This window comes from Rhinatrema bivittatum, chromosome 8, assembly GCF_901001135.1.
Source record: "Rhinatrema bivittatum chromosome 8, aRhiBiv1.1, whole genome shotgun sequence".
NCBI lineage: Eukaryota > Metazoa > Chordata > Amphibia > Gymnophiona > Rhinatrematidae > Rhinatrema > Rhinatrema bivittatum.
Genome location: NC_042622.1, coordinates 32,427,088 through 32,453,950, shown reverse-complemented (window position 1 = coordinate 32,453,950; position 26,863 = coordinate 32,427,088). Strand labels below are relative to the sequence as shown.

The following is a 26,863-nucleotide window of genomic DNA, read 5'->3' as shown; positions in this document are numbered from 1 at the left end:
AAAAAGTCTACAAAAATGTAACCCGCAAGGGTTGTGACACCAGAAAGAATACCTGCATCATGGGACAAGAAACTTATCTGTACCACATCTCAGCAGCCTTCACTTTATTCAGGCCTGATTTTCAAAGCCATTTACGCTTGTGGAACAGTTTTAGGCAAGTACGTGGCAGTTCTGAAACTGACCCAGGCTCAAAGCGCCTAAAAGTGGGTACATATCTCGGTTTCACGCTTACTTTTATACGAACCAGAAAGGGGCATTCCTGCAGATGGAGTTGGGACTCACATGCATACGTTTCCATTTAAGTTCACCCACACAAGTTCCATCCTCACTAGAGCTGGTACAACTTTGTGCGAGAGCACCACGGGCACAGACTTGAGAATTTTCAAAGCAAACGTATGCGCATAAGTTTGCTAAGAAAATTCAGGATAAAATCTGCATGTGAAAGTTACATGCACACTTTCCCCCACTGTCCACATTTATAAAGTTACCCCAGCCACCAGTACTAGGCCCAATAGGAAGACCAATGACCATGATTGCTGAGATGTATCCCTCCTGGAGAGGTACATCTGCAATTTTACACATTGGGTTACAATACTGAAAGGGCCAGTTAACTTTGTCTGGATACTTAGCCACAGCTAACTGGCTAAGTAAGTTGCACCTGAATGTCCAGTTGAAGGTCTATGCAGTTAGCTTTAGGACAGTCACTTGTGAGGGCAGAATTGTCTACACAAATTTAGCCGGTTAGCACTCCGGCTAAATCTGAAAACTCTACCCCAGGCACATCTGGCTAAATCTGCCCATACAGCAATTTTGTGCAGACAGATTTTAGCCAGAGAGAAGGGCAGGAATTTTTAACTGGTTAGATTTAAGCAGTTAAAAGTCTACTTTAATCGCCTAAATCTTTTGAACCCATTATGACAATTTGCCATTTATGGCACCAAACCTCAGTACCCTCCAACTCTGGTCATGCTAGAGAATATGTCTTCATGATCATTAAGAAAAACAAATTGGCCAAACAAAATCCGTCTCTGCAGAACATGTGCTGGAAAACCATCTTTGCTTATCTCCTCACAATAAGGACATCTGGTCAGCTACAAAGAAAGAGTGCTCTTCTGCTGACAGAACTACCCTAATGGAGCTCACGTGTGCAGCAGGTAGCGCTGAATTGCACCACCTCAAATTCTATGTTCGCATTTTATCCTGTCAGTATTTCACTTTCAGCTTCCTGCCAACTTTCCTCTGTACAATAACAATCTATAAAAAGAGAAACGACGACTTCCGTACAGTACATCTGAATGAAAATAGCAAACCAAATAATTCACAGCAATGCACCTGTAAGAGATATTAATGTGTTACCCCTTAAGTCAAGGTGCCTGATACTAGTGTGTTTCAAAAAACAAAATCAGATTTTTATGCTCGAGAAAGGAAGCAGGCATGAGACTGAACATTCTGGAACATGCGGACTTTTTGTTGTAGTGCAAGTGGTTTGCATCCATTAGAACTAAAAACCCTCTACAGTTTGAGCTGGGGCATTATTCAATGCTCCTGAAACCGCAGCCTACAAAAACAAAGGCATTCCCAAGCATTACTTTTTACCATGATCAATCACCCACCAGAAGGATTAAAACATCAACTATTCTCTACTTAAGAAAATGACAAATAGCTCTGACTGCCGTTGTAACAGAGTAGGTGATGGCAGATAAAGACCAGTTGGCCCATCCAGTTATTCCAGTCCACACCGCTAAGCATACTTCCCAGCTGCAAGCCAGAGGCGCTTGACTGCTTATAGGATATCACTTATTATCCAAGTCAGCTACCCCATGAGATTAGTCTGATAACTCATTGCTGGGCTCACGAGATGGGCTATTTGGGTTTTTATCTGCTGTCATTTACTATATAAGTTCCCATTTTTAATCCAACACCAAGCTGCACCCCACCCTACCCCTACCTCATGTCTTACCATCAAGTTTTGAAATAACCTAAATAGCTCCTAAACCTAATGAGGCTGTTACCCGAACATCTGGGTCCAGGACTGATCTCTGAGGCACCTCCACTCATCGCCTTCCTGTTTTGAATGTGAATTCCATTTACCATGTTCACTCCATCATTCAGCCAGTACCAAAGGTTCCTCAGCATGTTTTCAGAACTTATGCATAATGGTTCAGTGTAATTCAAACATATCCTCTCAAGTTCACTGAAAGGAACAATGAAGCTTATTACTGCTGTCAGCCTTAAACACACTCCAAGCTATGGACCAGCTGGAGGGCTGCTGCACTTCACTGTTAGTATGTGAAAGACAATGGAAAAGAACAGACGCCGTGCAATACGCCTTGCGTAAGGACTGAGGCCTTGCAAGGACATGAGAGAAATGAGCCCCAACTGACGTGGATACTACTTTTTTTTTTTTTATTGGCTCTCATTTGAAGCTAGCAGAAGCGATATGTGCTAAGCTACTTCTTAATTGCAAAAGGCGCCTCTTAGAGCCAGGAGAAAGATTTCAACTATCATCTGAATCAGACAAGTGATGCCAAGCGAATCACGAGTGATCCTTGTAGCCGAGTCCCACACTTTTTTCTCCCCTCAGCAAGCATTTGTTCTGACAAAAAAAAAAAAAAAAAGAGAAGAGACATCCAAGAATGCACAGAAAAGGGAAGCATGAACGAAATAGGGCTGACTATCTCTCACTCATAACTTGGCGTGGCTGAACATTATGAACAATCCCAAACATTGTTATCGTTAATTCCTGTTCTCAAACAATGGGAGAACTAAGCCTGGAGAGTACCGTACATCTTAAAGGCACTGTTCCCTAATCCTAAGAGAAGGAAATTGCCTGGCAAAGAAAAAAAACACAGAATATAAATAGTAAGGCCACACATGTGGGCAACCAAATAAAAGTTCTATGGCGTTGACCTCATCCGCCTGAATAAACAATGATTTCATTTAAATAAACACATTATCAGAGCTCACCAGCAGAGTCTTGGCCAAGATGTTTTCAATGAGTTTGAAGTCATTGCGCAGCTGCTTGTTCCTGGAATTGGTCCCCTCCATCTCTTCATCGGCATGAAAGCGGAAGAACTGAGATTCATCTTTGAACTCGCTCTTCTCTAGGACTAGAGACAAGGAAAAGGCATGCAAGGGCAAATCAGAAAGGAAATCCAAAAGATATTCCTAATTCAAATCAACAACACAAAATGAAAAAAAAAAATTATCTTATTTATTTATTTAACAGTTTTATATACCGACCTTCATAGTAAATAACCATATCGGATCGGTTTACAATTAACAAGAATAAAAAACTGGGGTAACTATTCAAGTAAACGAAAGATAAACAGTAAGTAGGAATGAGTCAAAGTTACAATCAACAGGGAAGAGAACTTGGAAGCTTGCAACAAGCTGGAAAGAAGATAAGGCAGGAAATAAATATGAAGTGATGCCATAGGGCGTACGGGTTAAAGCTTAATGGTGCTTTAACCTGGGAGAGTCAGAGTCCTTTAACCTGGGAGAGTCAGAGTCCAGAGATCTTAGAATAGGATTCCAAAAAATGCACCATAGAATGCATCCTGAAGAAAGGACTTGTTGCACAGTATCTGAGCAAAGAGAGTAATGCAGCCAGAAGAAGCCGTGAACTGACTAAATACTGAGGTTTTGTGTTGCTCTATCAATAAACTAAGCAAACTCTCCATTCCAGACAGACATTATGACCTCCAGGAATTCCGTTTTTGCTCTTTGCTTTCTTGAGGGTCTGATGCATCATGGATTTTTCTCATAGACACAGAATAGGAGAAAAGTCTTGGTGATTCAGGCCTCTAGGTGTCCTTTAAGTCTGGGGATGCTCTTCATTTTCATGTGAATGAAATGAATGATATAGTCCAACTTACGCTAGAGTGCACACACTCTCTCTCTCTCTCTCTCACTCACACTCTCTGTTGACCTCTTTTTAAAAAATTGGATTTGCTCATGACCAATAGCTATTTTTCACAGGATCCAGAAAAGGTGTTTGGGAGTGCGAGACAGGTGTCAGGGGGTGGGAGGTCCGACTAAACTACTAATGCTTTTTTAAATTCATTTGGGGAAGGGAAGGGAAGGGGCGGCACCATTACCCCAATGATTTTGGAGTTCTATTGGGGTGGAGGACTGGAGGGAAGTCACAGCTCATATGTTTTCGGAAAGGGGGGCTGGGGTGACAACTTATTTTGTGAAGACAGGGTTTGGGGGGGGTCCATCGCTGTGCATGGAAGTCCATTCTTTTTTTTATAACTTTGGGTGTCGGGGCTGCCTCAAGTGGTGGTCCGAGGTTGAGCTGGGGGTCAGCCATGACCCCCAGCTTCGTCTTTTTGCCACGACACTTTTTTAATTTGTATGACCCTTTAAATGCAATGCAAGAACCTCAGGACCCACGTTAGGGTCTCTGGGCTCCCGCACTAGATTTGATTCCTCAAGGAGTGTTATTTTAGCATGGCTGTCCACTTTCTAAGTCAGCCAGGATAAAATATTTACATAGAATTGCCTAGTAATGAGATGCTTTGCATGCATTCGCATTATTCATACATGCAAATGCATGCAAAGCAGTTCATTGTAATAGGGGAGAGAATCTTGGCAGGGCTATGCAAAATATTGCATATACCATGCAATACTGCTTCGATAGGGCTATATTGCGTGATATATGCTATATATGATTATGAACTGATAGATGATAATGATGCTAATAATTTTAATTATGTTTTAATTTCATAGATAAGTTATATGTTTTAGGAATTGACACTGTATTCGATTTTAACAAACTGTTGTAAACCGTTATGATGGAACCCCCTCCAAATGACGGTATACAAAACGTGTAAATAAATAAATAAATATGCTGTTTTACATACATTAGAGCCCTTCCACAGCTTGATGCATCTCCCAGTAAGAGTGCAGGAAGACGATTCTCTCTATATGATCTGAGGTATTGGCACTCGGTGCCACATGTATGGTCCATTTTCCTTTTAAATGTATGGTAGTTTTGGCCGCAGTTAAATATATTTTCTTTGAGCCACCTCAATTAAGACTCTTTCTGGACTTTAAGAAAGTAGCCGCAGGTCAATTATGAGACCAGCATTATGGGACTGACTGCAACAACTATAGTTGGTAAAGATGTCGGAATTTTGTTAACAGTTTTCTTTTCGCATTTTCTCTTTAGGCTGTAACACCTATGAAAGCCCGCTTAGACATATTTTTCTTGATTCTCCCCAATAGTGGCCTCTGAGGTTTGTGTACTGAATTTATTTTTGGTTTTTCTTGTACTTATTTGCAAATTTCTTGTACACACTTCTGTTTACTCTTCAAATACACATTGGGGTGGATTTTCAAAGGATTTTCAAAGGTGGGCAGGCAGAAGGAGAGTTCCCTCCAAGGCCGCCATGAGTTGTGTGTGTCCAATTTCGGAGCGGCCTCGGAGGGAACGGAGGAAGGCTGCGCAGCTTGGTGCGCACAAGGTGCACACGTGTGCACCCCCTTGCGCCCGCCGACCCCGGATTTTATAACATGCTTGCGGCTGCGCGCGCGTGTTATAAAATCGGGCGTAGATTTGTGCGCGCCGGGTTGTGCGCACAAATCTACGCCCACACCTATATCTTAAACTCCGGCCCATTATTTCTTTGATAGTTAACATGCAAATAAAAAAAAAGATTGGAAATGCCATCTATGAATGCACATTTCCTCCCTCCCCACCAACCTAAACCACTCCACAGGAATGACTTCTCTCAACGTGGCTAGAAATATCTGGCCAGCAATTTTCAGCCTGCCAGGTGAAGAGGGTAAAACACTGTTTATCCATGCAGATTGCTTTGAAAATTCTCCTCTTGGTGTCTAAGAGGGGTTTCTTTCAATACAAACACTAAAAGGTTAATTGTAAAAGCCTGATGTGTGCATCAGTTAAGGGATGCAAGCACAAATTTGGCTGGCACTTGCTTGCTGAATTTTAAAAATCACCGAGATGCGTGCAGATCTCTGGCAGCGCACACATCTCACGCAAATTGAAAAAGGGGCAGAGTCTGGGCGGTGCATGGGCATTTCAAGGTGGGGCCAAGAGATGTGTGTGCAAATACTTATGCCCCTGGGCATGTGCCCAGGTCAAGTGCTGCATAAGTTTACTTCTGCTGTGGAGGAGGCACAAGTTAAAAAAACAAAACAAAACAACAACCAGCTGTCCATGAGGGGTTTTAAGGGTCTGGGGTAACTGAGGGGAGTGCAGACTATTAATCTAGAGGGGTTTGGAGGACCTAACTCTTAACTGAGTGAACTGGTGAAACTGGTATCGGTGAGAGCGTGTGCCCATTTTAAAATCCCCCAACTTACGCAGTAGAAGCGGGATTTGCACGCCTATTTAAAATGGGCAGACATGTGTGCACACCCAGGCTATTTTATAACATGCGTACATATGTGCGCACAAGTTATAAAATGGCTGCGTCCCTGGGCATATGCCAGAACACACGCGCTAATATGTGCCCGCGTGCCGGTTTGAAAGTTACCATGCCCATGAGTTGATAGATAGATAGCAGGTGACTTGTCCAGTCAAACATACAAATATAAAATACATGTGGATTATTAACAGTTTGTAGAACTACTTGGACTGTTTACTGGTTTTTCCAAATTTTGCAGCTACCAAGAGGTAGGCTGGAACGACATTGCTGGCATTTTATTCCCAGGCCAGGCATGTCTCCTTGGAATGAATCAGGAAGGCAAAATCATTTCCAAGGCTTGCATGGTCCTTGCTCTTAGCTTTCTGGCTGTGCTACCCAAGAAAGACACTTCTCAGTTCTCCACAAATGAAGAATGAAAAGTTATTTCTGGGCAATGCACCACAATAATAAGATTCATGTAAAAACTGCAAAAAGTGATTCAATCAGCAACAAACACTAAAGGGTGGATTTTCAAAATATTGCACACATAAACATTAGTTTAACAATAGCTTTAAGCTGAGGTTTAAATGAAAGCGTAGCATCAAGAAAGACGCCGAGACTTTTAATTGGTTTGTTCAAAGCAAAAGATGAATTATCCAACCTAATGGTGTCTATGTAAGGTGTAGAATGAGGACGATGTATGAGTAAAAACTCTTGTCTTTTTTGTATTGAGAGAAAGCTTGTTTTGATTTAGCCATTGTTTGATGGTAGTTAAACATAGATGTAGGTGATTAAGTGTTTCTTGCCAAGAAGGTCTGATTTTGATTAAAAAAAAACGGTATGTCATCTGCATATAATTTGAAACCATCCGTAACATTGGTCAGTAATTTAGTAATAGGCGCAAGGTAGATATTAAACAGCATAGTGGACAATGCCGAACCTTGCGGCACTCCAGATTTTAAGAGAAAGGTTGATGACTGCTGATTATTGAAACTAATGGATTTCGAACGACCTTCAAGGTAGTTGGCAAACCAAGCAAGAACAGAGCCATTGATACCACATTCACGCAATCGAAAAAGAAGGATCTCATGGTCGACAGTGTCGAAAGCCGACGAGATGTCCAGAGAAACCAATAGAAATTGCTGTCCATTATCGAGTCCTCGTTTTAAAGTATCAATAAGTTGTATGTGATATTTTTATGTTTGTTTTTTATACTATTTTATGTATGTTCTATTGTAAATCGCCTAGGCCACAATTTTGTTGCGTTAAGCGATTAATAAATTTTAATAAATGAAATGAAATGAGTAAGTAGCCTCTACTTATGCATGCCTTATTTTATAAAAGTCGAAAATGCACATGCATGTTCACTTTTCCACACACATATATGCACATAAAAAGGAAAAGTCTAATCACGTTCTGTGATGGGGCCAATGCTTGTGCATCTAAGTTGCTATTTTAAAAGACACTTATGCGCATACATTTGCCAACTTACTTGCGTATTTTTACACCTGCTAATTATCTGGCATAAGTGATATTAAATGTGCTTATTGTGTAGTCCTGACTGGGTGGGAGATCTGGGTGAAATGGGGGGTGTTCAGGCTGAAGAACCAGGAACGTCTTGAAGACCATGCAGAAGGACTGGGTGAACCGGTGGACTAATTAATACACTGGTTAATTTCATTTACACGTGCATGTTTTAATATTGGCCAACTTAAGCACATAAATCAGGACTTATATAAGCAAGTTCTAATTTACTTTCACACATAAAAATTTACGCATGCCTATTTTTAAAGTAGGAAAGAAAAGTATGTGCGCCCATTGCTTTGGTTTTAATGCGTTGCATGCATCTGTGCGTAAGCCTACGTACACACGTAAGTTGCAGGGTAGAGATATGCACATATATCGCATACATGGGTTATAAAATGCTTGCTTTGATCTGCTCACAGCCTTATATATACGTATATGCCACCGCGCGCATTTGTTGCACTCCCTGAGGGCAACTTTCAAACTGTGCACAGAAGTGTAAAGCCACGAACTTTACATCAATTTTCAAAGCAAAGGAAGTACATAAGAACTTAAGACCAAGATCCATTGAGCCCAGTATCCTGTCTCTGATAGTAGCCAGTCTGAATCACAAGTCCCCGCAGATCCCCAAAAGTAATCTATTTCTTGCTACTTCCTCCCAGGGTTAGCAAGACATACACAGTCCCGTTAGCTGCTATTTGCAAGGATACTTTTCCAGCAAAATTATGCACAAATGATCGAAAGTGCCAAGTTCACCCAGACTCCTAGGATCACCTCCATTCTCCTCATGCAGAAGGTTGAAGGTACTTTTACATGCAGAGAGGACCCCAGTTTTGCACGCAAAACACTGTTTTATGCACAGAAACGGCTTTGAAAACTGCCTCTCCAGCTATTGCCCACCAAATATGCTTTGTTGCTTTAACAATCGATATGGTTTTACCCCTTCACAATGGTCTTCCATCTGAGTGCAGTGTCATCCTGAGCCAATGATTTTAAAAACCCACGGCAAAGAAAAATAATTTGCATGCTACTCTATTTGGGCATGCTGTGAAAGTTATCATTCAGGAGGCTGTTTTCCTTGGCTGCTGAAATCAGAGGTACTGATTAATTACCATGATGCATAAAGCCATTATTGCAGAGTCCAATACCCAGTGCAACAGCTTCCTCCCGAGTCTGGCAGTCTCCCTGGTAACAAAAAGAAAAAAAGATAACATTACACCTCCAACAACTTCCTCATCTGCACAATGCTCCCCTTGAAATTAGCAGGGTGCTCTTTACCCTGCACAATAAGCCATACTTTAAAAAAAAAAAAATCAGCTTCCCGTCCTGACAATCTCATTGATTCCTATATATAGCTCCTCTCGCCTTTCCCGCAGGAATTGGGCAGACAAAGGCAGGAGCTTCAGCATACAGCGGCCCTGCAAACACAGATACATTCTGAGAAACCTCATTTTACTGGCAGTCACGACCACAAGCAATACGCTGCCCGAAAGGGAGGGGGCTGTTTTGTCTGGATGAAATGCGAAGATGAAGAACACCCCGTGCAAACCAAGTCCTCTTGGGCCTCGATTAGTGGTCCCTCCAATACTGTTGACAGTTAATTTGATTGGCCGGCCAACCTAACGTGCAGACTGGGGAAACACTCACGTAGGCACTTTGTGGCTTTGCTCCCGTTTTTAAAGTATTAAGAGAGCGCGCAGTAATGTTTAAAAAAAAAAAAGAAAAAAAAGAAGTGTTTGTAGAATTACAGAGAAGACAGGGGCACGTCTGCTCCCTGGAACGCCCTTGCCCTGCCCAACACTTACCTGGCTAACTATTTAGCCGGATAACTAGCCACCCAGCTGAGTTGTGGCCATTCAGCAGGGGACAGGATATTCAGCCGCTGCCACTTACCCAGACAAGCCCTAACTTATCCGGCTAAGTAGCACCGAATATTACCCCCCTTAAAATTAAAAATTAAAGCTGGCAAGGAGATTTCAAAAGGAAATCCTTGCGTGTCCTCTTCCCTGCATAGGGGGAGGGAGTGCACAGTTTTCAAAGGGGCTTTTACCTGCAGAAATCCCTTTAATAATTGCCAACCTAATGACAGCTACTTCTTCATTTATACCGTTTACACTCATGGCTTTAGATTTTGCCCTGCCCCCTTTCTTCTAAGGGCACGTTGGTGCATGCTTACTCTAAATAGAATTCCATAATAACCCCCCAAAAGAAAAGAGAGAGTCACTGACAGCCAAATAATAAGAATTAACTCAACCTCTGCTGCTGTCGTCTCCAACCCGAAGCCTGGATGTGCTCTGTTGGGAAGTGCAAAGGCAGCGAGACACCACACGCTGTGCTGTCATTACTCAGGGATTCTCCCATATTATTATATAGCACTACAAGAAATGCTCAGCACTGTAGATAGACAGCCTTGATTATTGCAATTCAGTCTACATTGGGATGCCGGAAAAAGGCTCTGAGAGAGCTTCAAATCATTCAAAATTCAGTCGCCCATGCTCGGACAGGTTCAAGTCTTAGAGAATGCATTACAAGGACACTCTGTGACCTTCACTGGCTACCAAGAGAAGGGAGATTCAAATATAGAGTGGCCATGTTTACCCACTAGCCTTTGAGCCAAAACGATTTTCCATGGATTAATGCCACGCTGTGCATTTATAATCTTCCACGCATTGTCCTTCACATCCCATCTTTGCATTCAGTGCCACTCGCTGAGACCAGAGAGAGGGCATTTTCTGGTGTAGGTCCAATTTTTTGGAACGTCACCCGAGTAGCAACATTTAATACCTTGCACACAGATTTTTTTGAAAGAGACTTAAAACATATCTGTTTCAGCTTTTGCTTGCTCCTGATAGGCAGAGTCAGATATTTCCTAATTCTAGCAGGAAGATTGTCTCAGTGCACGCCTATGAGTCTTGAAAGTTATTATTACTGTCTGATCAATCATTCATAGATCAAGCTATGTAAGGGAGCAGTTGAACTGCCGTTGCTTTTCTGTTGGTTTTATTGTATTTTTAGGATTGTCGTGCTGAACGCTACCTTGAACCGTGGACTAAGTTTGGATTGTACATTTTTTAAATAAATAAATACACATAAGAGACATGTCTGCTCCGCTGCTGCTGGCAGACGCTGTGCAGGTAGGTGCTCTACAAAACGAACGGCACACGTTTATTATTCTCCCCAGTGACATTTCCATGACAACTCTGAAATGCATTGCAAAGAATGGCAAAAGCAAGGGCCCTTTTTTGGAACAGGCTTTTTGATAGGCAGAGAATGCACAGAAATATAGTAGATGACAGCAGAAAAAGGACATCTGACCCATTCAGCATGCCCTTCTACACTACCAAGGATATATCCCAGATGCTAACCATAGAGCATGAGCATCTGTAAAATATCGCTCCTTATCCAAGGCAGTTTTTGCATTCATCCTTCTCTGTACGCCACCCTACTGGACACCTGAGCACAATGTTTTGTTTTTATATCAGGAAAGGGGATGGGGAGAAAGAAGTGCTGTTAAATGTTAAGTATCTACAACTTCTTTGCCAAGGCCTTAGTTGAAAATATAAAGTTATTTTTATATATTTTCCCTCTCTTTTGCTTATCTGCAGGACACCTGCCTGGCTAATCCCCGTCACCTTTGAAGGGCAAAGGTCGAGAAGGGAAATCTCATTTAAGATTGAAACCTTCAGCACCACTCAAATTCCTGCAGGCATTCGTCCTTAAGCCAGCAGTGGTCATCTCTCTCCGCCGCAGCCTGACTATAGCCCACTATCAGATGCCTGGGCTTGGCCAGTTCTAACAGACATCGAAAACGGACCATCCTAAGGTTCTAGGAAAGAAAACCCTGGCAATCTGAGCTTCCAGCCCTGCTCTTCTCTGCATCACCCGTTCACAGTCAGTCTCTCTCACTGCACACCTCAGAAAATGACTTACAGGAAAAAAGAAAGCCAGAATCACGAGATAGTGATCTTTAATGAAGCCAGGAAAGGCACAACTACCTAACCCAGGATAGATGATGATGATGATGATGATGAAGAAAATATGTTGATTAATTCTGGAAAGGAGCACCTAACATTATTTAGCCAAACAATTTGTAAGCAACACAAAAATAGCACAGACATAGGTAAGTTGACATTTGAAGAATCTAGCTGGCACTGCTGATTTCAAAAGCTCAAATCTTCTCCTTCCAGTATGAAGTACAAATTAAAAGTGAGAAAGAGAGAGGGATAAAGGCAGAAAAGTAAAAGAAACAGTTAAAATCGGACTGCAAAATAAATTCTGAGGTCATTCCTGTCAGCTCTATTGGAGAAATTACTTACCTGATAATTTCATTTTCCTTAGTGTAGACAGATGGACTCAGGACCAATGGGATGTACAAAGCTACTCCTGATCAGGGTGGGAGGCTGCCTGCGGTCCCGTTAACACTGCCCTTGCAAAGGCTGTGTCCTCTCAGGCCTATACATCCAGGCGATAGAACATGGAGAAGGTGTACAAGGAGGACCATGCTGCCGTTCGGCAGATGTCGACAGGAGACAGCAGTCTAGCTTCCGCCCATGAGACCGCCTGAACCCTAGTGGAATGAGCTTTAACCTGAGAAGGTAATGGCTTTCCTGCCTCCACATAGCCTCCCGTGACCACCTCCTTAATCCAGCGAGCTATTGTAGCCCGCGAAGCTGGCTCACCCCGCTTCCTTCCACCATAAAGGAAAAACAGGCAGTCCGTCTTTTGGACTGGTTCTGAAACTTCTAGATACCGCACCAAAAGTCTACTGACATTCAAATGACAGAGGAGGCGGTATTCTTCCGCATCCTTGTCCTTATCTAGGGATGGCAACAAAATGGACTGATTCAAATGAAACTCCGAGACTATCTTGGGCAGGAGGGATGGAACGGTACAAAGCTGTAACACTCAATGAGTCATCCAAAGGAATGGTTCCCAACACGACAATGCCTATAGTTCAGAGATGCGACGTGCCGAGCATATAGCCACAAGGAATATTGTTTTCAAGATTAATAAACGCAAGGAAAGACTGAGCAGCGGCTGAAAGGAGGGCTCTGCCAAAAATTCTAATACCAGATTAAGATTCCACAAGGGTTGGCCGGAGGTGCTTCAACCCTTTCAGAAAACTGGCCATGTCAGGATGAGCCGACAGGTGGGTTACGTTCACCTTGCCCCTGAAACAGGAGAGAGTAGCTACCTGGACCTTCAAGGAGTTAAGGGTCAAACCTTTATTCAAGCCGTCCTGCAAAAGTGCCAGACTTAGTGGAATTTTGACCACCCAATGGGGGACATTGAGTTCCTCGCACCAGGCCTCAAATACTCTCCAGACCTGCACATATGCAAGGGACGTAGAGAACTTCCGCGAGTGGAGTAAAGTGGCAATTATTGCCGCAGAATGTCCTCACTTCATCAGGCAAGCCCTCTCAAGGGCCAGGCCTTAAGACAGAATCAAGTTGATCCTCGTGAAGGACCGGTCCCTGCTGTAGCAGGTCCCTGTGCAGTGGGAGGCACAGGGGGGACTCCACCTGGAGTCTCTGCAAGTCCCCATATCACAGATGCCAGGGCCAATATGGAGCTACTAGTAGGACTAATCCCCTGTGGTACTCAATTCTGCAAATGACCCTGCCCAGCAGGTGCCATGAAGGGAAGGCATATAGCAACTCCTCTTCCAGCCAGGTCTGAACAAGAACATCGAAACCCAGGGACCACTGATCTCTTCTGTGACTGAAGAATCAGGGAACCTTCACGTTTTGAGATATGGCCAGCAGGTCAATGGAAAGGATACCCCAGCAATCTACTATCACCTGAAAGACTTTGGCCAACAATGCCCAATCTCCTGGATCCAGACTTTCCCTGCTCAGAAAGTCTGTTCTGATGTTGTCTTTTCCTGCGATGTGGAAGGCTGAGATAATCTGTAGATGTATTTCCACCCATTCCATAAGGAGATCTATCTCCTGTGACACTTGCAGGCTCTTGGTTCCACCCTGGCAGTTGACGTAGGCTACCATTGTTGTGTTGTCCAACATTACACGGACCCTGGAGTCTGTGGCTGAATTGTATACACGCCAATCTGACTGCGTGGTCTTCCAGGCAGTTGATGTTCCAGAGGACCTCTTCCTGGGTCCAACATCCCTGGGCTGTCAGTTCCTGACAGTGAGCTCCCCAGCCATGGAGGCTCACGTCTGTTGTGAATACCAGCCAGTTCAGAGAGGAACCCTGCTCAGATGAGCTTCCTGTAGCCATCACTGGAGCTGAGAGCGTACTCCCATCAGTAAGTAGAGGCAAATCAAATAGTCTTGAAACTGCAGGTTCCAACGTGTCAGTAGTGCGCATTGAAGTGGTCGCATGTGTGCCCTCGCCCAAGGTACTACTTCCAGGTTTGCCGCCATCATACCGAGAACTTGGAGATAGCTCCACACCATCAGGTGTATCGGCTCATCAACTAACGCACTTGGCACATCAACTTCCTTATTCACATGGTCCCTGGATTGACCCCTCATAGCGAAGGGTGCTGTAATTGCTTTCTCTTATCTTCTGGTAGCGGGGAACTGGAGATTCGCCCCATTTACTGGCCAGCTTTTCCAATTCACTTTTGAAAGGAGTGATCCTTTAAAGTGCATCTTTGTAAGATATGCTTTGGAGGTTGCGTTTGCTGACTAATTCTGCAGCCATAACTGTCTTCTGGCCATCACCACTGAGGCCACTCCTCTGGATGAAGTATGGACTAGATCAGAGCCTGCGTCAGCTAAAAAGGTGGCGGTGGGTTCCATAATCACTCTGGAATTCATCCCCGAGTCATCCACCTCCTGAGAAAGGAGCCAGCACGAACAAGCTACCACGGCACAACAAGCAGCAGTCTGTAAGGTCATTGCTACTGCGTCAAAGGCCTGTTTAAGGATGGACTCCATCCATCTATCATGCGCATCCTTTAAGACCACTCCTCCCTCCACTGGGATAGTTTGCTTAGAAATGGCACAGACCAGCACATCCACTTTAGGGAAACTCAAATGCTCTCTCACTGCCGGATCCAGTGATATAGAGCTTCTAACACTCGTCCCCCCTTTAAAACTTGCTTCTGGGGCATCCCATTCCAGGTCAAACAACTCCTGGATGGCTTCCAGTATTGGAAAGTAGCAAGAAGCTTTCCTTAGGGAAATCAGAATGGGATTCTTCTTTGGTTCTGTCATAGAGTCTGCCCTAGGAGCTCCCAGCATCTTCAGGGTCTGGGAAACCAGAGCCGGCAATGGAAAAACCATAACCTGGTCAGATATGGTTCTAAACTAGGGGGAATTTCCCCATCTTCATAGAAATTTGTATCCTCCTCTTCATTCGTGCCATTTAGGGCCCTGCCAGGGATACCCTTGGTGAGGTGAAGCATGCCTCGAGGTCTGCCTCGAGGCATGCTTTCCTGGCTACCGGAGCTTTCTTGGCTACCGGAGCCATTGGAGGTAGTAACTGTGTGTTCTGTCAGCTCACACATAAAATTTTATGCACACAGATTTTGGGCACCTAGGCAGAACACGGCGAGGCACATGCACAGCCCGCGCACCCGGCTTTGCCTGTATTCTGCGCTTAGTAAATTGTGCGCATATGTACACGCACGACGTTATGTGCACTGCGCGTACTGACATTCTATGGAGGGCAATACGGCATGCACAAAGACGCATGCAAGATGGCGCCACCAGGGCCTACCACACGATGTGCTGACCAAGCCTAAAGCGGGGCCTAGCCCATTGGGGGGCCGCTCAACCCACTCGGAAGTCCACTTCCCCTTACCCCAACGGGATCGGGAACAACATCGGTACGGCTCGCCGAGCAAGGAGACTGGAGAAAGTCTTACTGAAACCCCTCCAAATGCCTCTGAATCAGGAAGTAAATCTTCTTCTCTTCTTTTTTTTTTTTTAACTTACCTGGGCTCAGCACTTACCAGCTGAGTACAGAGACGGTTTCCGGCTGTGGGGGGAGAAGGCTTTGGCCGTCACCACCGCACTCGGCTTCCTGCACCCGCTGCCTTTCAGCTGCTTAAGCAGCAAATCCATGTCGGGAACCGGCTACCGAACCAAGGCACCCCTCTGAGGGGAAATCGCCTCAGGAATTCTCAACTGGAGGAGGGACCTTTAGGTATCGCCGCAGGAGAGCGGGGCTCAATTTTTTCTCCAATTTAAATGTAGAATTTCTCCTTCCAAAAAGTACAGCAATCCCCATAGGAAGAGGTATGTCCACCATCTGCTGGAGATGGAGAAATACTGAAGGGCAAAGGTCACTGCAGGGGTGTATGTAGGGTGACGTCAGCTTTGAAATCTGACTCCGTCTCCATCTGCTGGCTGGGGAGCATAACTTATTGGTCCTGAGTCCTTCTGGCTACACGCTAGGAAAGAAAGCATTCTTTAAATAAAATCAGCTGATTAGATTGTAAGCCCTCTGGGGATAGAGAAATACCTACAGTACCTGAATGTAAACCGGTGTGGTATCTCAATTGAGATCGAATGTCGGTATATAAGAATAATAAATAAATAAATATACAGTTTCCCAAGTTAAAAGGACTAAACTTTGCAATATGATTTCTTTCTGCCCTATTAGCCCAGATTTGCAAAGAATTTGCTTCACTGAATGTTCAAAGTCATTCACACACTTTTAAGAAATGCTAATTCTTTTTTCTAACTTCTAGATTTACAGGTGTGTCGGCACCCAAAACCCCTTAAAAAATCTGGATACAGAAGGAATCCCACCTGGTCATCTCACTGTAACATCACATGAACACTGAAAGAAAAAGGCCTCCCTCTCAGCGAGAACATCTCTGCAAAATAAGAGATGGAATCCTTCCTTTGCCAGAATCCTGATGCCATTGTTCCATTGTCTGTCTCATAGTTCCCAGTCGGACAGTTAGAGGGCTTTTATAAACACTATCATCCGCCTACAGACCAAATGAGAAAGATCTTACTCCCTCTACTAATTCAGCATCCTGTTGCAGGGGCGTTGAATTACAACTGCGATATATTTAACTGAAATAATTACTCCACGCCGCAGAGAGACTTATAAAGTATCGTTTATCCTCAAATTGTTCCATTCTCTGCTGAACTCTATCTTAAGAAAAGGATAATGCTCTTATTAAATCTAAACTTAAATGCTCCTCCCCTGCCAGGGATATTTTTTGTTTAACAAGTATGCAGTTTAACATCCAAAACATGTGATATGTTAGCATTAAGGACATGTTTCAGTGATGTGAAACTCGGGGCTGTTTTATGCTGTAGATTTGCAGCAGGACAGCAGAAAATAGCTGCAGGCTTTTCCCACATCCCTATCTGTGGATATTCCCTGCCTCTCCCTCCACCCTTGTTGCTGGGATGATTCTGGCTGGTCTTGGGAGGAGGTGGGGGTGGCTGGAATGTAGTCGGAGATCTCTGTGCAGGTTATCAAGACCACTCATGGTTACTTAGTAAGAACGCTCTTAAAACCACCCAATTCAGCTCTTGCACGCTCTGTTCTCATAAAGTGGCAATGCATCCCACCCATTGTAAAACTGAAAACTTCAGCAAGCAGGAAAAAAGGAAAAATAAGATTTTTTTTTCCTGCGTTTGTTTCTTTTAAAGGCAATTATAAACAGAATTTCTTGGAGTAGTAACCTCTCTCGGACCTTCTCTACATCCTCTCTTTGGCTTATCATGGGCAAACCCATTCACTGGAGCTGCTCCAAAAGACCCAACTGGTGAATTTACCCATGACCCCTGCAAAGGGGCCGAGAAACACAATGAAGTGCAGCCTTTAAAATCATACATAATTCATTTTTAAATTGCTATTATTTTAGTAACTTTTAAAAAGTGGTTAATATTCTAAATTATCCCATCAAAAATGTTTCTGCAGTCCAAGTTTTCTATTCAATGCAAGTTTCAGTTTTTCCAGGAGCAGAAGGTTCTCAAGATAGCTTGGGATGGCCTGGGGAAGACCTGAAATAAAGTTCCCTTTCCCTTGCCTGAGATTCAGAGATAAGTTACAGAGTGAGTACCTGCCATGTCTGCCAACACTGGAAGCTCATAAAGCTTTCAGCAGATTTAGACTGAATCATCACAGAGCGAGCGCGACCTGGGATTCCAAACCTTGCAAATGAAAACCATTTCCTCCCACCACAGCTGACCCTAAACTCTATCTGATCTGCACCGGTTTTTAATAGTGAAACTCTTGGGACAGGTCACGGGCTACCAACCGACCTCTACTCTCGCACATACCGGTGCTGCTCTCAGAATTCAATTAAGATGGAGAAATAGCCTCTAAGGGGCTTAGAAGTGACTCCCCTTTTGTGTTTTGACTTAGTCGCAACAATCAGGCAGATGTATCCAGACCTTTATCCATAGTCCAAACAGGACCTCCCAATGCACTGTACAATGAGATTGTGCCCAAAATACATAAAACCAACACCTCTACATCAGTATCTACGTGGCAATATTTCCTCACAGGTGGCCAGTGTGGCTTAAATTACAAGATGGCTGCAGTGTGCCTGGTGGGGAGAGGAAAGGTGTTGTCAGTCACCTGGACACCAGCGGTTCTCAACCCAGTCCTTGGGGCACACCCAGCCAGTCTGGATTTCAGGATATCCACTAGGGATATGCCTTTGTTTAAAACGAAAATGCAAAATGTGATGAAGCAGGCTAATTTGTTTCATTTGGGGGAGCCTCGAACCGAATCAGGGGGGTCCCCCACAATGAAACAAACCTTATTCATTTGTTTCTTTTTAAATCAATGCATCAGGCCCTGGTCTAGGGCACAGGCTGAGGCCCAAATTAGGGACCGCAGCCTATGCCTGAGCGCGATGCAGGTGCCTAGGCCCAAAGCCGAGGGCCTCGCTAGGGACGAGGGTGAGGTCCAAAGCAGGGGCCACGGCCTAGGCCTGAGAGCAACGCCGGGGTCTTGGCGGAGGCACGGGCCAATGCCAGGGCCTTGGCCGAGACCCCCAAAAATAAAAAAATAAAAAATAATCTTACCTGATCTATCAGGTATCCAATAGCTGGGCCTTGGGCCGGACCCAGGCCCGACACTGCAACCTGACCCAGAAGTGAGGTCTCGACACTAAGGCCTTGGCCTCTAGGCCTGATGCCGCAACCCAAACCAGAGGCTGAGTCCCAATGCCGGGGCCTCGGCCCGGACCCCGGCCTGATACCGCGATCTGACCCAGTGGCCGGGTCCCGATGCTGGAGCCTAGGCCTGGACCCAGGACCAGTGCCGGGGCCTCAGCCAGGAGGCCGGGTCCCGACACCTAGACCTTGGTCCAGGGTTAGGCCCAGGCCTCAGAGCTCAGGCCTGGGAGCTCTTCTTTGGTCCTCTTCTTTCTTCACCTGCTTGAAAGTCAAATGACGCTGTCTGCCGGGGTTACGCCAGAGTTAATCAACTCCAGCTCAGTTTTTCCAGCGGACATCACCATTTTGATGTATGGCACTTTAATGTACCTAATATAATCTGCTTTGAAGTGCTAAAAAGCAGAATATAAATCAAATTTAAAAGAAACAAACATGTGCATGTCCTGTACACATATAGGTTTACCCAGATTGAGTGGAAGTGTTTGGGACTTACCACATACTTTTGGATTTTCAAAAGTATGCATTTAAATTCTCCATGCACAAATCAGCATGTAGTTGAATACTGTGTATGGATAGTTTTGGTGGAATAATTTTGAAAGTCAAGAAACATGTATTACAAAGTTACCCCCTCAATAAATAATATCATAACATAAGCACATTAAACCGCATATTAACTAAGGAAATAATACATAATAAAGCATTAATCAATTAAAAAAAATAAAGATATAAATCACAATAAATACATAAAACATTCAATCAACCCAGACAATAAATCGTTTCAGATACCCTACAGCTCAGCAACTGTCCAACATATAACGTAGGCTATTCTAAGCCAAATCATAACAGGGATTATGGCAGAACAGCCAGGCCTTTAAATCACATGGTTAGATATGGGAAGAGAGGAATGCCGGGTATGAACTAAATAGGGTATCTTATAGACTCATTTACACAAAACAGCAGTATACAAAGGAGAAAGATGACAAAAACTACCTGGGATAAGGAGAGAGATCTTACAAGTGGTCATGCTCTATGGCTGGCAACTGGGATATATCCAAGGCAAGAAAGATCTGAGCAGACTGGATGGGAGGGTTGGTCTTTTCTCTGCTGTCATCTACTATGTTATTATGTAAGAGTAGCCTGTTTCCAAGGCAATTTTCAAAGCCTTATCCATGGGTAAACAGCTTTTTACCCACAGGAAGAGGCCAGGTGAAAATAGCAACCTAAGCTCCCCGCCCCCAATGTGGGTACAAGAAGCAAGGCTAGGTCAGAGGTGGAAGAGTATGCGTAGGGCTTTCTTCATAGCAGGTTCACATGTGTGCACTGAGAATGGTGCCCCATTCCCACGATGGCCCAATTTTCAACGAGAAATCCCCATTCATGAATATCATTTGCAAGGTACGAACACTTGGTTTTGGTCTTGTTTTGATTTTTTTTTTTTTTTTTTACTGTGATTGAAAAACCTTCCCCGCATCTCTAACACTAGACTGATGCAGCACTGAGAGTCCGGGTTGTTCTGCCCATTTGTAAATAAGAAAAGCATAATACAATTAAAACAGTGATGCAAACCTGTGATATCAGCCAATCCACAAGCTTACTGGCGGGAACCACAGATTTATAGGTCTTCAAATGGTAGTCCCGGTCTCTGCAATATAGTTATAAAAAAACAAAGAAACACGCCCAAGGCATTATACAAACTCATTCTTAAAAATGCTTTTGATTTTAAGCACTATCGATTTTGTACAATAGGGCAGCAGAGTTTTTAGGAATTAGATCCTATCCATAATTTCAGAGAATAATGCTGAGTACTTAAGCGTAATCAAATGCAGACCCATTAACAGAGATTCCATTACCAGATAAAGCAGGGATGCACCACTGGACCCTTCACTTAAGGCAGCAAAAGAATAACATTTACCTGAATTATATTTTTACTTCTGTAGCAACCACACTATTCCATCATTTCAAACTGTGATGGTTAAAGAATATTAAGGCCCAACATACAAAGGATACAAGCACAACCTCACACTTGTCAAAATATTATAATGAAAACATAAACAAAAAAAGACAGTAATCCCCAATACTTTTCAATCAGGCTGAAAAAAAAAAAAAGTCTTCTCCAGTCTATTGGAAAAAAAATCACTTAATCAAGCTGTGGAAAAAACGTCTTTGTCCTTTCAATGAAAAATCACTTTACCATCCAAACACAAGTATGCAGTCACATTTTTTCCACAGCTTGATTAAGCAATTTTTTTCCAATAGACTGGAGAAGGTATTTTTTTCAGTCTGATTGAAAAAGTATTGGGATTACTCTATTTTTTTATTTTTTCATTATAATGCAGTGACTGCATACTTGTGTTTGAATGGATAAAGTGATTTTTCACTGAAAGAATAAAGAATATGTTTTTTCCATAGCTTGATTAAGCAATTTTTTTTCCAATAGACTGGAGAAGATATTTTTTCAGTTTGATTGAAAAAGTATTGGGATTACTGTATTTTGCCTTTTTTCCTCATAATATTTCGACATATTGGATGGCTGTGTACATAGAGTACTTCATGTCTATTTATTTAGTAATGAACCGTGTTTTCTAACCATTTTTCACACTACGATTCTTTGGTTCCTGGCTTTGACTGCGATAAAAATGCCTTTAATTATATGATGAACTGTGATGCCTGTTGCTTTAAGGGTTACCGTACTGGGGATACCATATAGAGAAAGGAAAGGATCATTTAATTTAAGAATTTAAAAAATATTACAAAAAAAGCAAATGGACTTTCATCACTCATTCACATATTATATTCTTTGGTTGTAGACACTGTGCCAGCTACCATCTCCAGAGCACAGAAAAATATGCTACAAATGTCATATTCGACCTCTCCATCCTGTGAAAAAGAGAAATATTAGTAGACACACAGGAAATACTTGGCCACTATTCATTGACATTTTTGAGCAGCTGAATTGGCACGGCTAGAGTAAAGGATATTTGGAGTGCGCAGGAGATGGGAGCCATGACAGACTACGATCACTGCTATAAGTAATTCTATAGCACTTCCAGACACACACACAGCACTGTACAGAAACACAAAAGACAGTCCCTGCTCCCTGGAGCTTACCACCTGGTCAAGACACAGAAACAAAACTCAAGACTAAAGGCCGAATTTTAAAATGGCTGAGCATGTAAACATACTCACTTACATGTGTGGCCGGACCCTGCACGCACCGCACGCATTTTGAAAAGGGTCCAGCCACACGCGTAAGTGTCAAGACGCGCACAAGTACTGGGCCCTGAAAAGGGTGCAGGGGGGGCGTGGTCTAGGTGGGGAGGGGCGGGGCTGTTCCAGGGAAGCGCGCGCCGGCCAGCTGCGGGCGTATCTTATTTCTCCTCATCAGAGCAGGTAAGTCACAAAACAAACAAAAAAAAAAGGGTTACTTAAGCTAGATTTAGGGGTTGGGTGGAGAGGGGAAAGGGAAGGAAGATTAGGCAGGGGGGTAGGGAAGTTCCCTCCCAGTCCGCTCCTTAATTGGAGTGAACTGGGAGGGAACTGAGGGAGGCCCCCGATTGCATCGCCACGCATATCAATGTAAAATTCGGCCCCCTAGCACCACCGCGCATGTGTCATAAAATCGGCGAGCCCGTGTGCGCACGCACGTTTTAAAATCTACCCCTTTGGGTTAAAGCTAAGAAAGGTATCACTGGGATGGATCAGAGCCAGGTGATTCATAAGGTGAAATAAATTAAGGAGAACTACAAGAAATTAAACCCCTGCCTAGATTAAAAAAAAAAAAATTTTCTATATAAGAAAACCAGGACTTAGGGAGGATACCATTAAAGAAATGAAATACAGTCCCTTTCCCACAAAAGCCACCTCTTAAGAGAACTTAGAGAAGAAGATTAATGCAGATAGCGTTTAGCTCATAGCACTTGCAAGCCCAGGCTGGGCTCCAGGAAGGATATGCAAAGATAGAGCTCCCCAGCCCAGTCCTAGAGGAGCCCCTAGCTAGTCTGGTTCTCAGGACAGCCACAGTGAATATGACACCATAGATTTGCATAGAATGGATGCAGTGGATGGGGGCGGCTGGCTGGCTAATATCAATTTACAGTCTAACTTTAGATATGTAGAATGATCATATCTTGTATGTGTTGGGGGGGTTTTTTGTTTTGGTTTTTTTTTTTTTTTTTTTTTTTTTAATTATGGATTTTTTTTGTAATTTGCCACAAACTGAGGAGTGAGCAAGAAATAAATCTTTATTATTACTATTATTATTATTATTATTATATTACATATTCATGCACATTCATTGTGACTCCTGAAAAGCAGCCTGGCTTGGGGCTCCTTTATGACTGGGTTGAGGTTCTCTGACTCCATTAGCACCCTTGGCACCATCACTGTCCTATCCTGAAAACTGGGCAGACAAAATGTGTCTTACTGTGTTTATCGGCCATCAAATTCTCGGTTTCTATGACCCTGATTACCAAAAAGAGAGAGGTGCCAATATGTTGATTGCAGATGGATTTCACAAATCAGCATTTAGCCAGCTAACAATTGGTTGTGCTGAGAAGCTCAACCTTAGGGGTCTGGCATTAGATTCTCGAAAATGACACTACTTCTCTATTTCCTCTCCCGACCACTTCCTCGTTTTGTGTAATTCTTGGGCTGCCTTTTTTTTTTGTTTGTTTGTTGGATGGGGGAGGGGTTGCATAATCTCACATTCAGCACTTTTCTCATCCCCCAACACAGCATACAGTCAGAGGAAACTTGTAGACTCCAGTTTTGGTTAACATATTCTGTAGCGGTCAGCAGACCACGGACCTATCCCATGGCCCATCGCTCTTACCTCCAGCCCGGGCCCAACCAAGTGCGCTTCTGGCATCGCGACCGGTCTCCCCGTGCATCTGTCTCCAGGCCCCTTCTGCGTGTCCCCGATGCCAGGCTCTCACTCCTGCGTGCGGCGGGAGGTTGCGCTGTACCACTCCTGCAGGCCGCCCTCTTCCTACGCGATGGGATGCTGCTGAAGGTGCGGAGTCCAGCCCCCCCTTAAGGGGCGCGCTCACTGACATCACTACCTTTATTGGGCCAGTGGCAGGAAGTACCCGGTGGAGCTTCCCAATGATGTCAGCAGATCTGCCCTATAAAGGGCTGAGGCCTTCACTCCTCCAGCGCCTCAGCAACAGGCCTTCTCGTCTGAGAAGTGCTTTGCCACCGTGTTCCTACTTCCTGCTCTTCGTTCTTGTCTCCAGTTCCTGTTGTGTGTTGATCCTGTTGTCTCCATGTCGTGTTCTTGGGTTTCTGGCAGCCTGGTTGTTTCCCTTGATGGTCAGTTCTCCCTTGTCTGTCTTCAGCATCTCGTCTTGCCTCTGTGGTCCTCTACCCACTCTCCTCCCTGGATTGGACTTCTGGCTTGACCTCGGATTGGACCTCGATGCTGCTTGACTTCTGCCTGCCCTGACCACCTGCCTGAACCTCGTTACCGACTCATTACAGCCTGTCTCTGACCTACACCCGTTTCTGACTCTGTTGCCTGCTTCCTGCCCGACCTGACTCGCTCTTCATCGCTGGCCTGCCACATCCTCTCTTCTTCGGATCTTCATCCCCACAGGTGCCTGAGCCTAAGCCCAGTCAGCCCCGGCGCCCAAGGGCTCAACCTAAGGGGAACGAGGGATGGTATTGGTGAAGCTCCAGTTAAACCCCTGCGCAGGTCAACTCTGCCTGCCAACGGTGGGGGCCTGCAGGGCGCCTCCCTGCAGATAGCACCAACCCCACCTCGGCTCAAGGGTCCACATCCACTACATATCCATACTGTCACAATGAAATAGAGCAGCATTAGTAACAATGGTGCAACCTTAGCCATTTAGCTGAGCATACAGTGAATCAATGGTAGCATAAAGACACTTCTGCTGCAGTAGCCATGTGTGCTAATGTAGTCTTATTCCATTTCATCCTCCAAATAAAAGCCTAAACTTGGTAAATGGGTACACACCTTAACAACATTGATGGAGCGCACACTACATTACGTTCTGGGGTAGGTGCCACCTCCCCTAAAAAAAGGGAGCAACCTCCTCTTTGGCTGAAGGTCGTGATGGGGCTTCATGATTCTTGACTATCTGGAATTCTTAATGGACTTGAATTTTAGGGAAAACCAATTTATAAATGTACATGTTCTTTCAAAAAAAAAACAAAAAACCCAGAATCAAAATCAGGCTAGAGTCTGAACCAAGCCAAAGTTAAAAAAGTTAGAATCCAATCAAAGTACAATTAAACTGTGAAATTTGTTGTCCAAGTATGTGGTCAGTGCATCTACAGTGGAGTGGAGGAATAGCCTAATGGTCAGCAGGGGTTGCCAACTGGCTTCAGATTTTCAGGACAGTTCGATCCAGTCCTGCCTCTACATTTGCACTTCTGACTTCTCCATTGCACTCCCTTGGAAAACCAGGACTGGGTCGACCTGTCCTGAAAATCTGGAACCAGCTGGCAACCCTAGTGGTTAGAGCAGCAAGCTGCCACTCCTTGTGACCTCGGGCAAGTCACTTCACCCTGATTTACCAAGGCTTTTCTCCCACTCTGGGTCCAAGGGGAAAATACTTAGAAAAGGAGGTCCTTAGAGTGCAAGCCCTATGGGGATAGGGCAAACACCTACAGGACCTGAACGTAATCCGATCTGAATCTAAATTAAATGAATACAAATCAATTAAATACATCAATCTAGCTTAGCTGGGTTTAACAGGGGTTTGGACAAGTTCCTGCCAGGTGGGTTCTACTCTTTGGGATCTGCCGGGTACTTCCCCATGACCTGGACTGGCCCCTTTACAGACTGGGCTTGTCGGGCCTTCGGTCTGACCCAGCATGGCTCTTCTTATGGCAGCCTCTCACCTATATGAGGAATCTGGCAGCCTGAGTTAAATAAATAATAATCCTCTTCACCTGCTTGCACAGAAGGTTGAGACTTTCCAACACTCACTTTGAGCTTCATTAAGGACCCCCCGGAGTTTATTTTTACCAGCCAGGGGACAGATGTTCCTAATCAAGCTCATAGTAAAATCTGCAATGGCTCAAACTTGACGTGCAATGGCTCAAACTTGACGTGCAATGGAAGGGTTAAAATTTTCTCCATTTGCTTAGAATGAAGGAAAAATTCTGGTACCCTTCCCAAAGGTACTGCAAATTAAAAAAAAAAAAAAAAAGAATTAAATTCCCAGAGGGTTATGGCTGCCAAAATGCCTGCTTTATTTCTATAATCCAATACAAAAGCATATAATTGTTGTAAGTGATTCTATTAAGAATCCTGACAGTACGCCTTGAGTAACGAAGCACGCCCGAGAAATCTGTCAGGTAAGAGAGATTTATATGCAGGGCGTGACAACATTTCCTGAAACAAATGTCTTCTAACAAAAAACACAAAAAAAAAATTGTCTAGAAAACCTGACACGCAGACATTCCAGCAATGATCCCACCGCGTTCAGCTCAAAACGGAAGAAGCCCAGCTAGCAGGTTTCATTTTTCCACTCTTATCACACGAGCAGGTTTCAAATGAAAGTGAAAATATATACTGTAAACATTCAGTAATTAGCTGGGCAGATTACAGAGACAATCATCCAGCTTTATGGCATGGAGCGCAGCGTGCTGTCAGGACACACAGTTTCACGCTGTGGTGTATGAGCTGGCATTTCTATTCTTTGGATCTTAGTAAAGCCAATAAGTAGCTAACACACTGCTGCTGCCTGTTAACTGTTTGCACTGCTGGGCTTTTGAAAATTGATTAGAAATGGTTTCCAGCTCAGGGCTACGGGGATAGCACCTCTTCCTATCGTCACCATGCCATACCCCCTGCTGCATGATTGCCATAAATATAGACCCCACTTTCCGACAATTCCTATATCTGTCAGAAACGAGAAGTGATTTTTA

At 44.0% G+C, this 26,863-nt stretch overlaps 1 protein-coding gene across 2 annotated transcripts in view; it reads right to left on the bottom strand.

The window, feature by feature from the left end:
- PREX1 (phosphatidylinositol-3,4,5-trisphosphate dependent Rac exchange factor 1) overlaps nucleotides 1-26,863 on the bottom strand; it is a 411,313-nt gene that overhangs the window by 104,293 nt on the left and 280,157 nt on the right. For both annotated transcript variants that reach the window (XM_029611388.1, XM_029611389.1), the window contains exons 14-16: nucleotides 20,534-20,609; nucleotides 9,014-9,086; nucleotides 2,968-3,110 (exon numbers count right to left, since the gene is read on the bottom strand). In XM_029611388.1, the coding sequence (XP_029467248.1) occupies nucleotides 2,968-3,110; nucleotides 9,014-9,086; nucleotides 20,534-20,609 (292 nt within the window). The remainder of the gene's footprint in view (nucleotides 1-2,967; nucleotides 3,111-9,013; nucleotides 9,087-20,533; nucleotides 20,610-26,863) is intronic.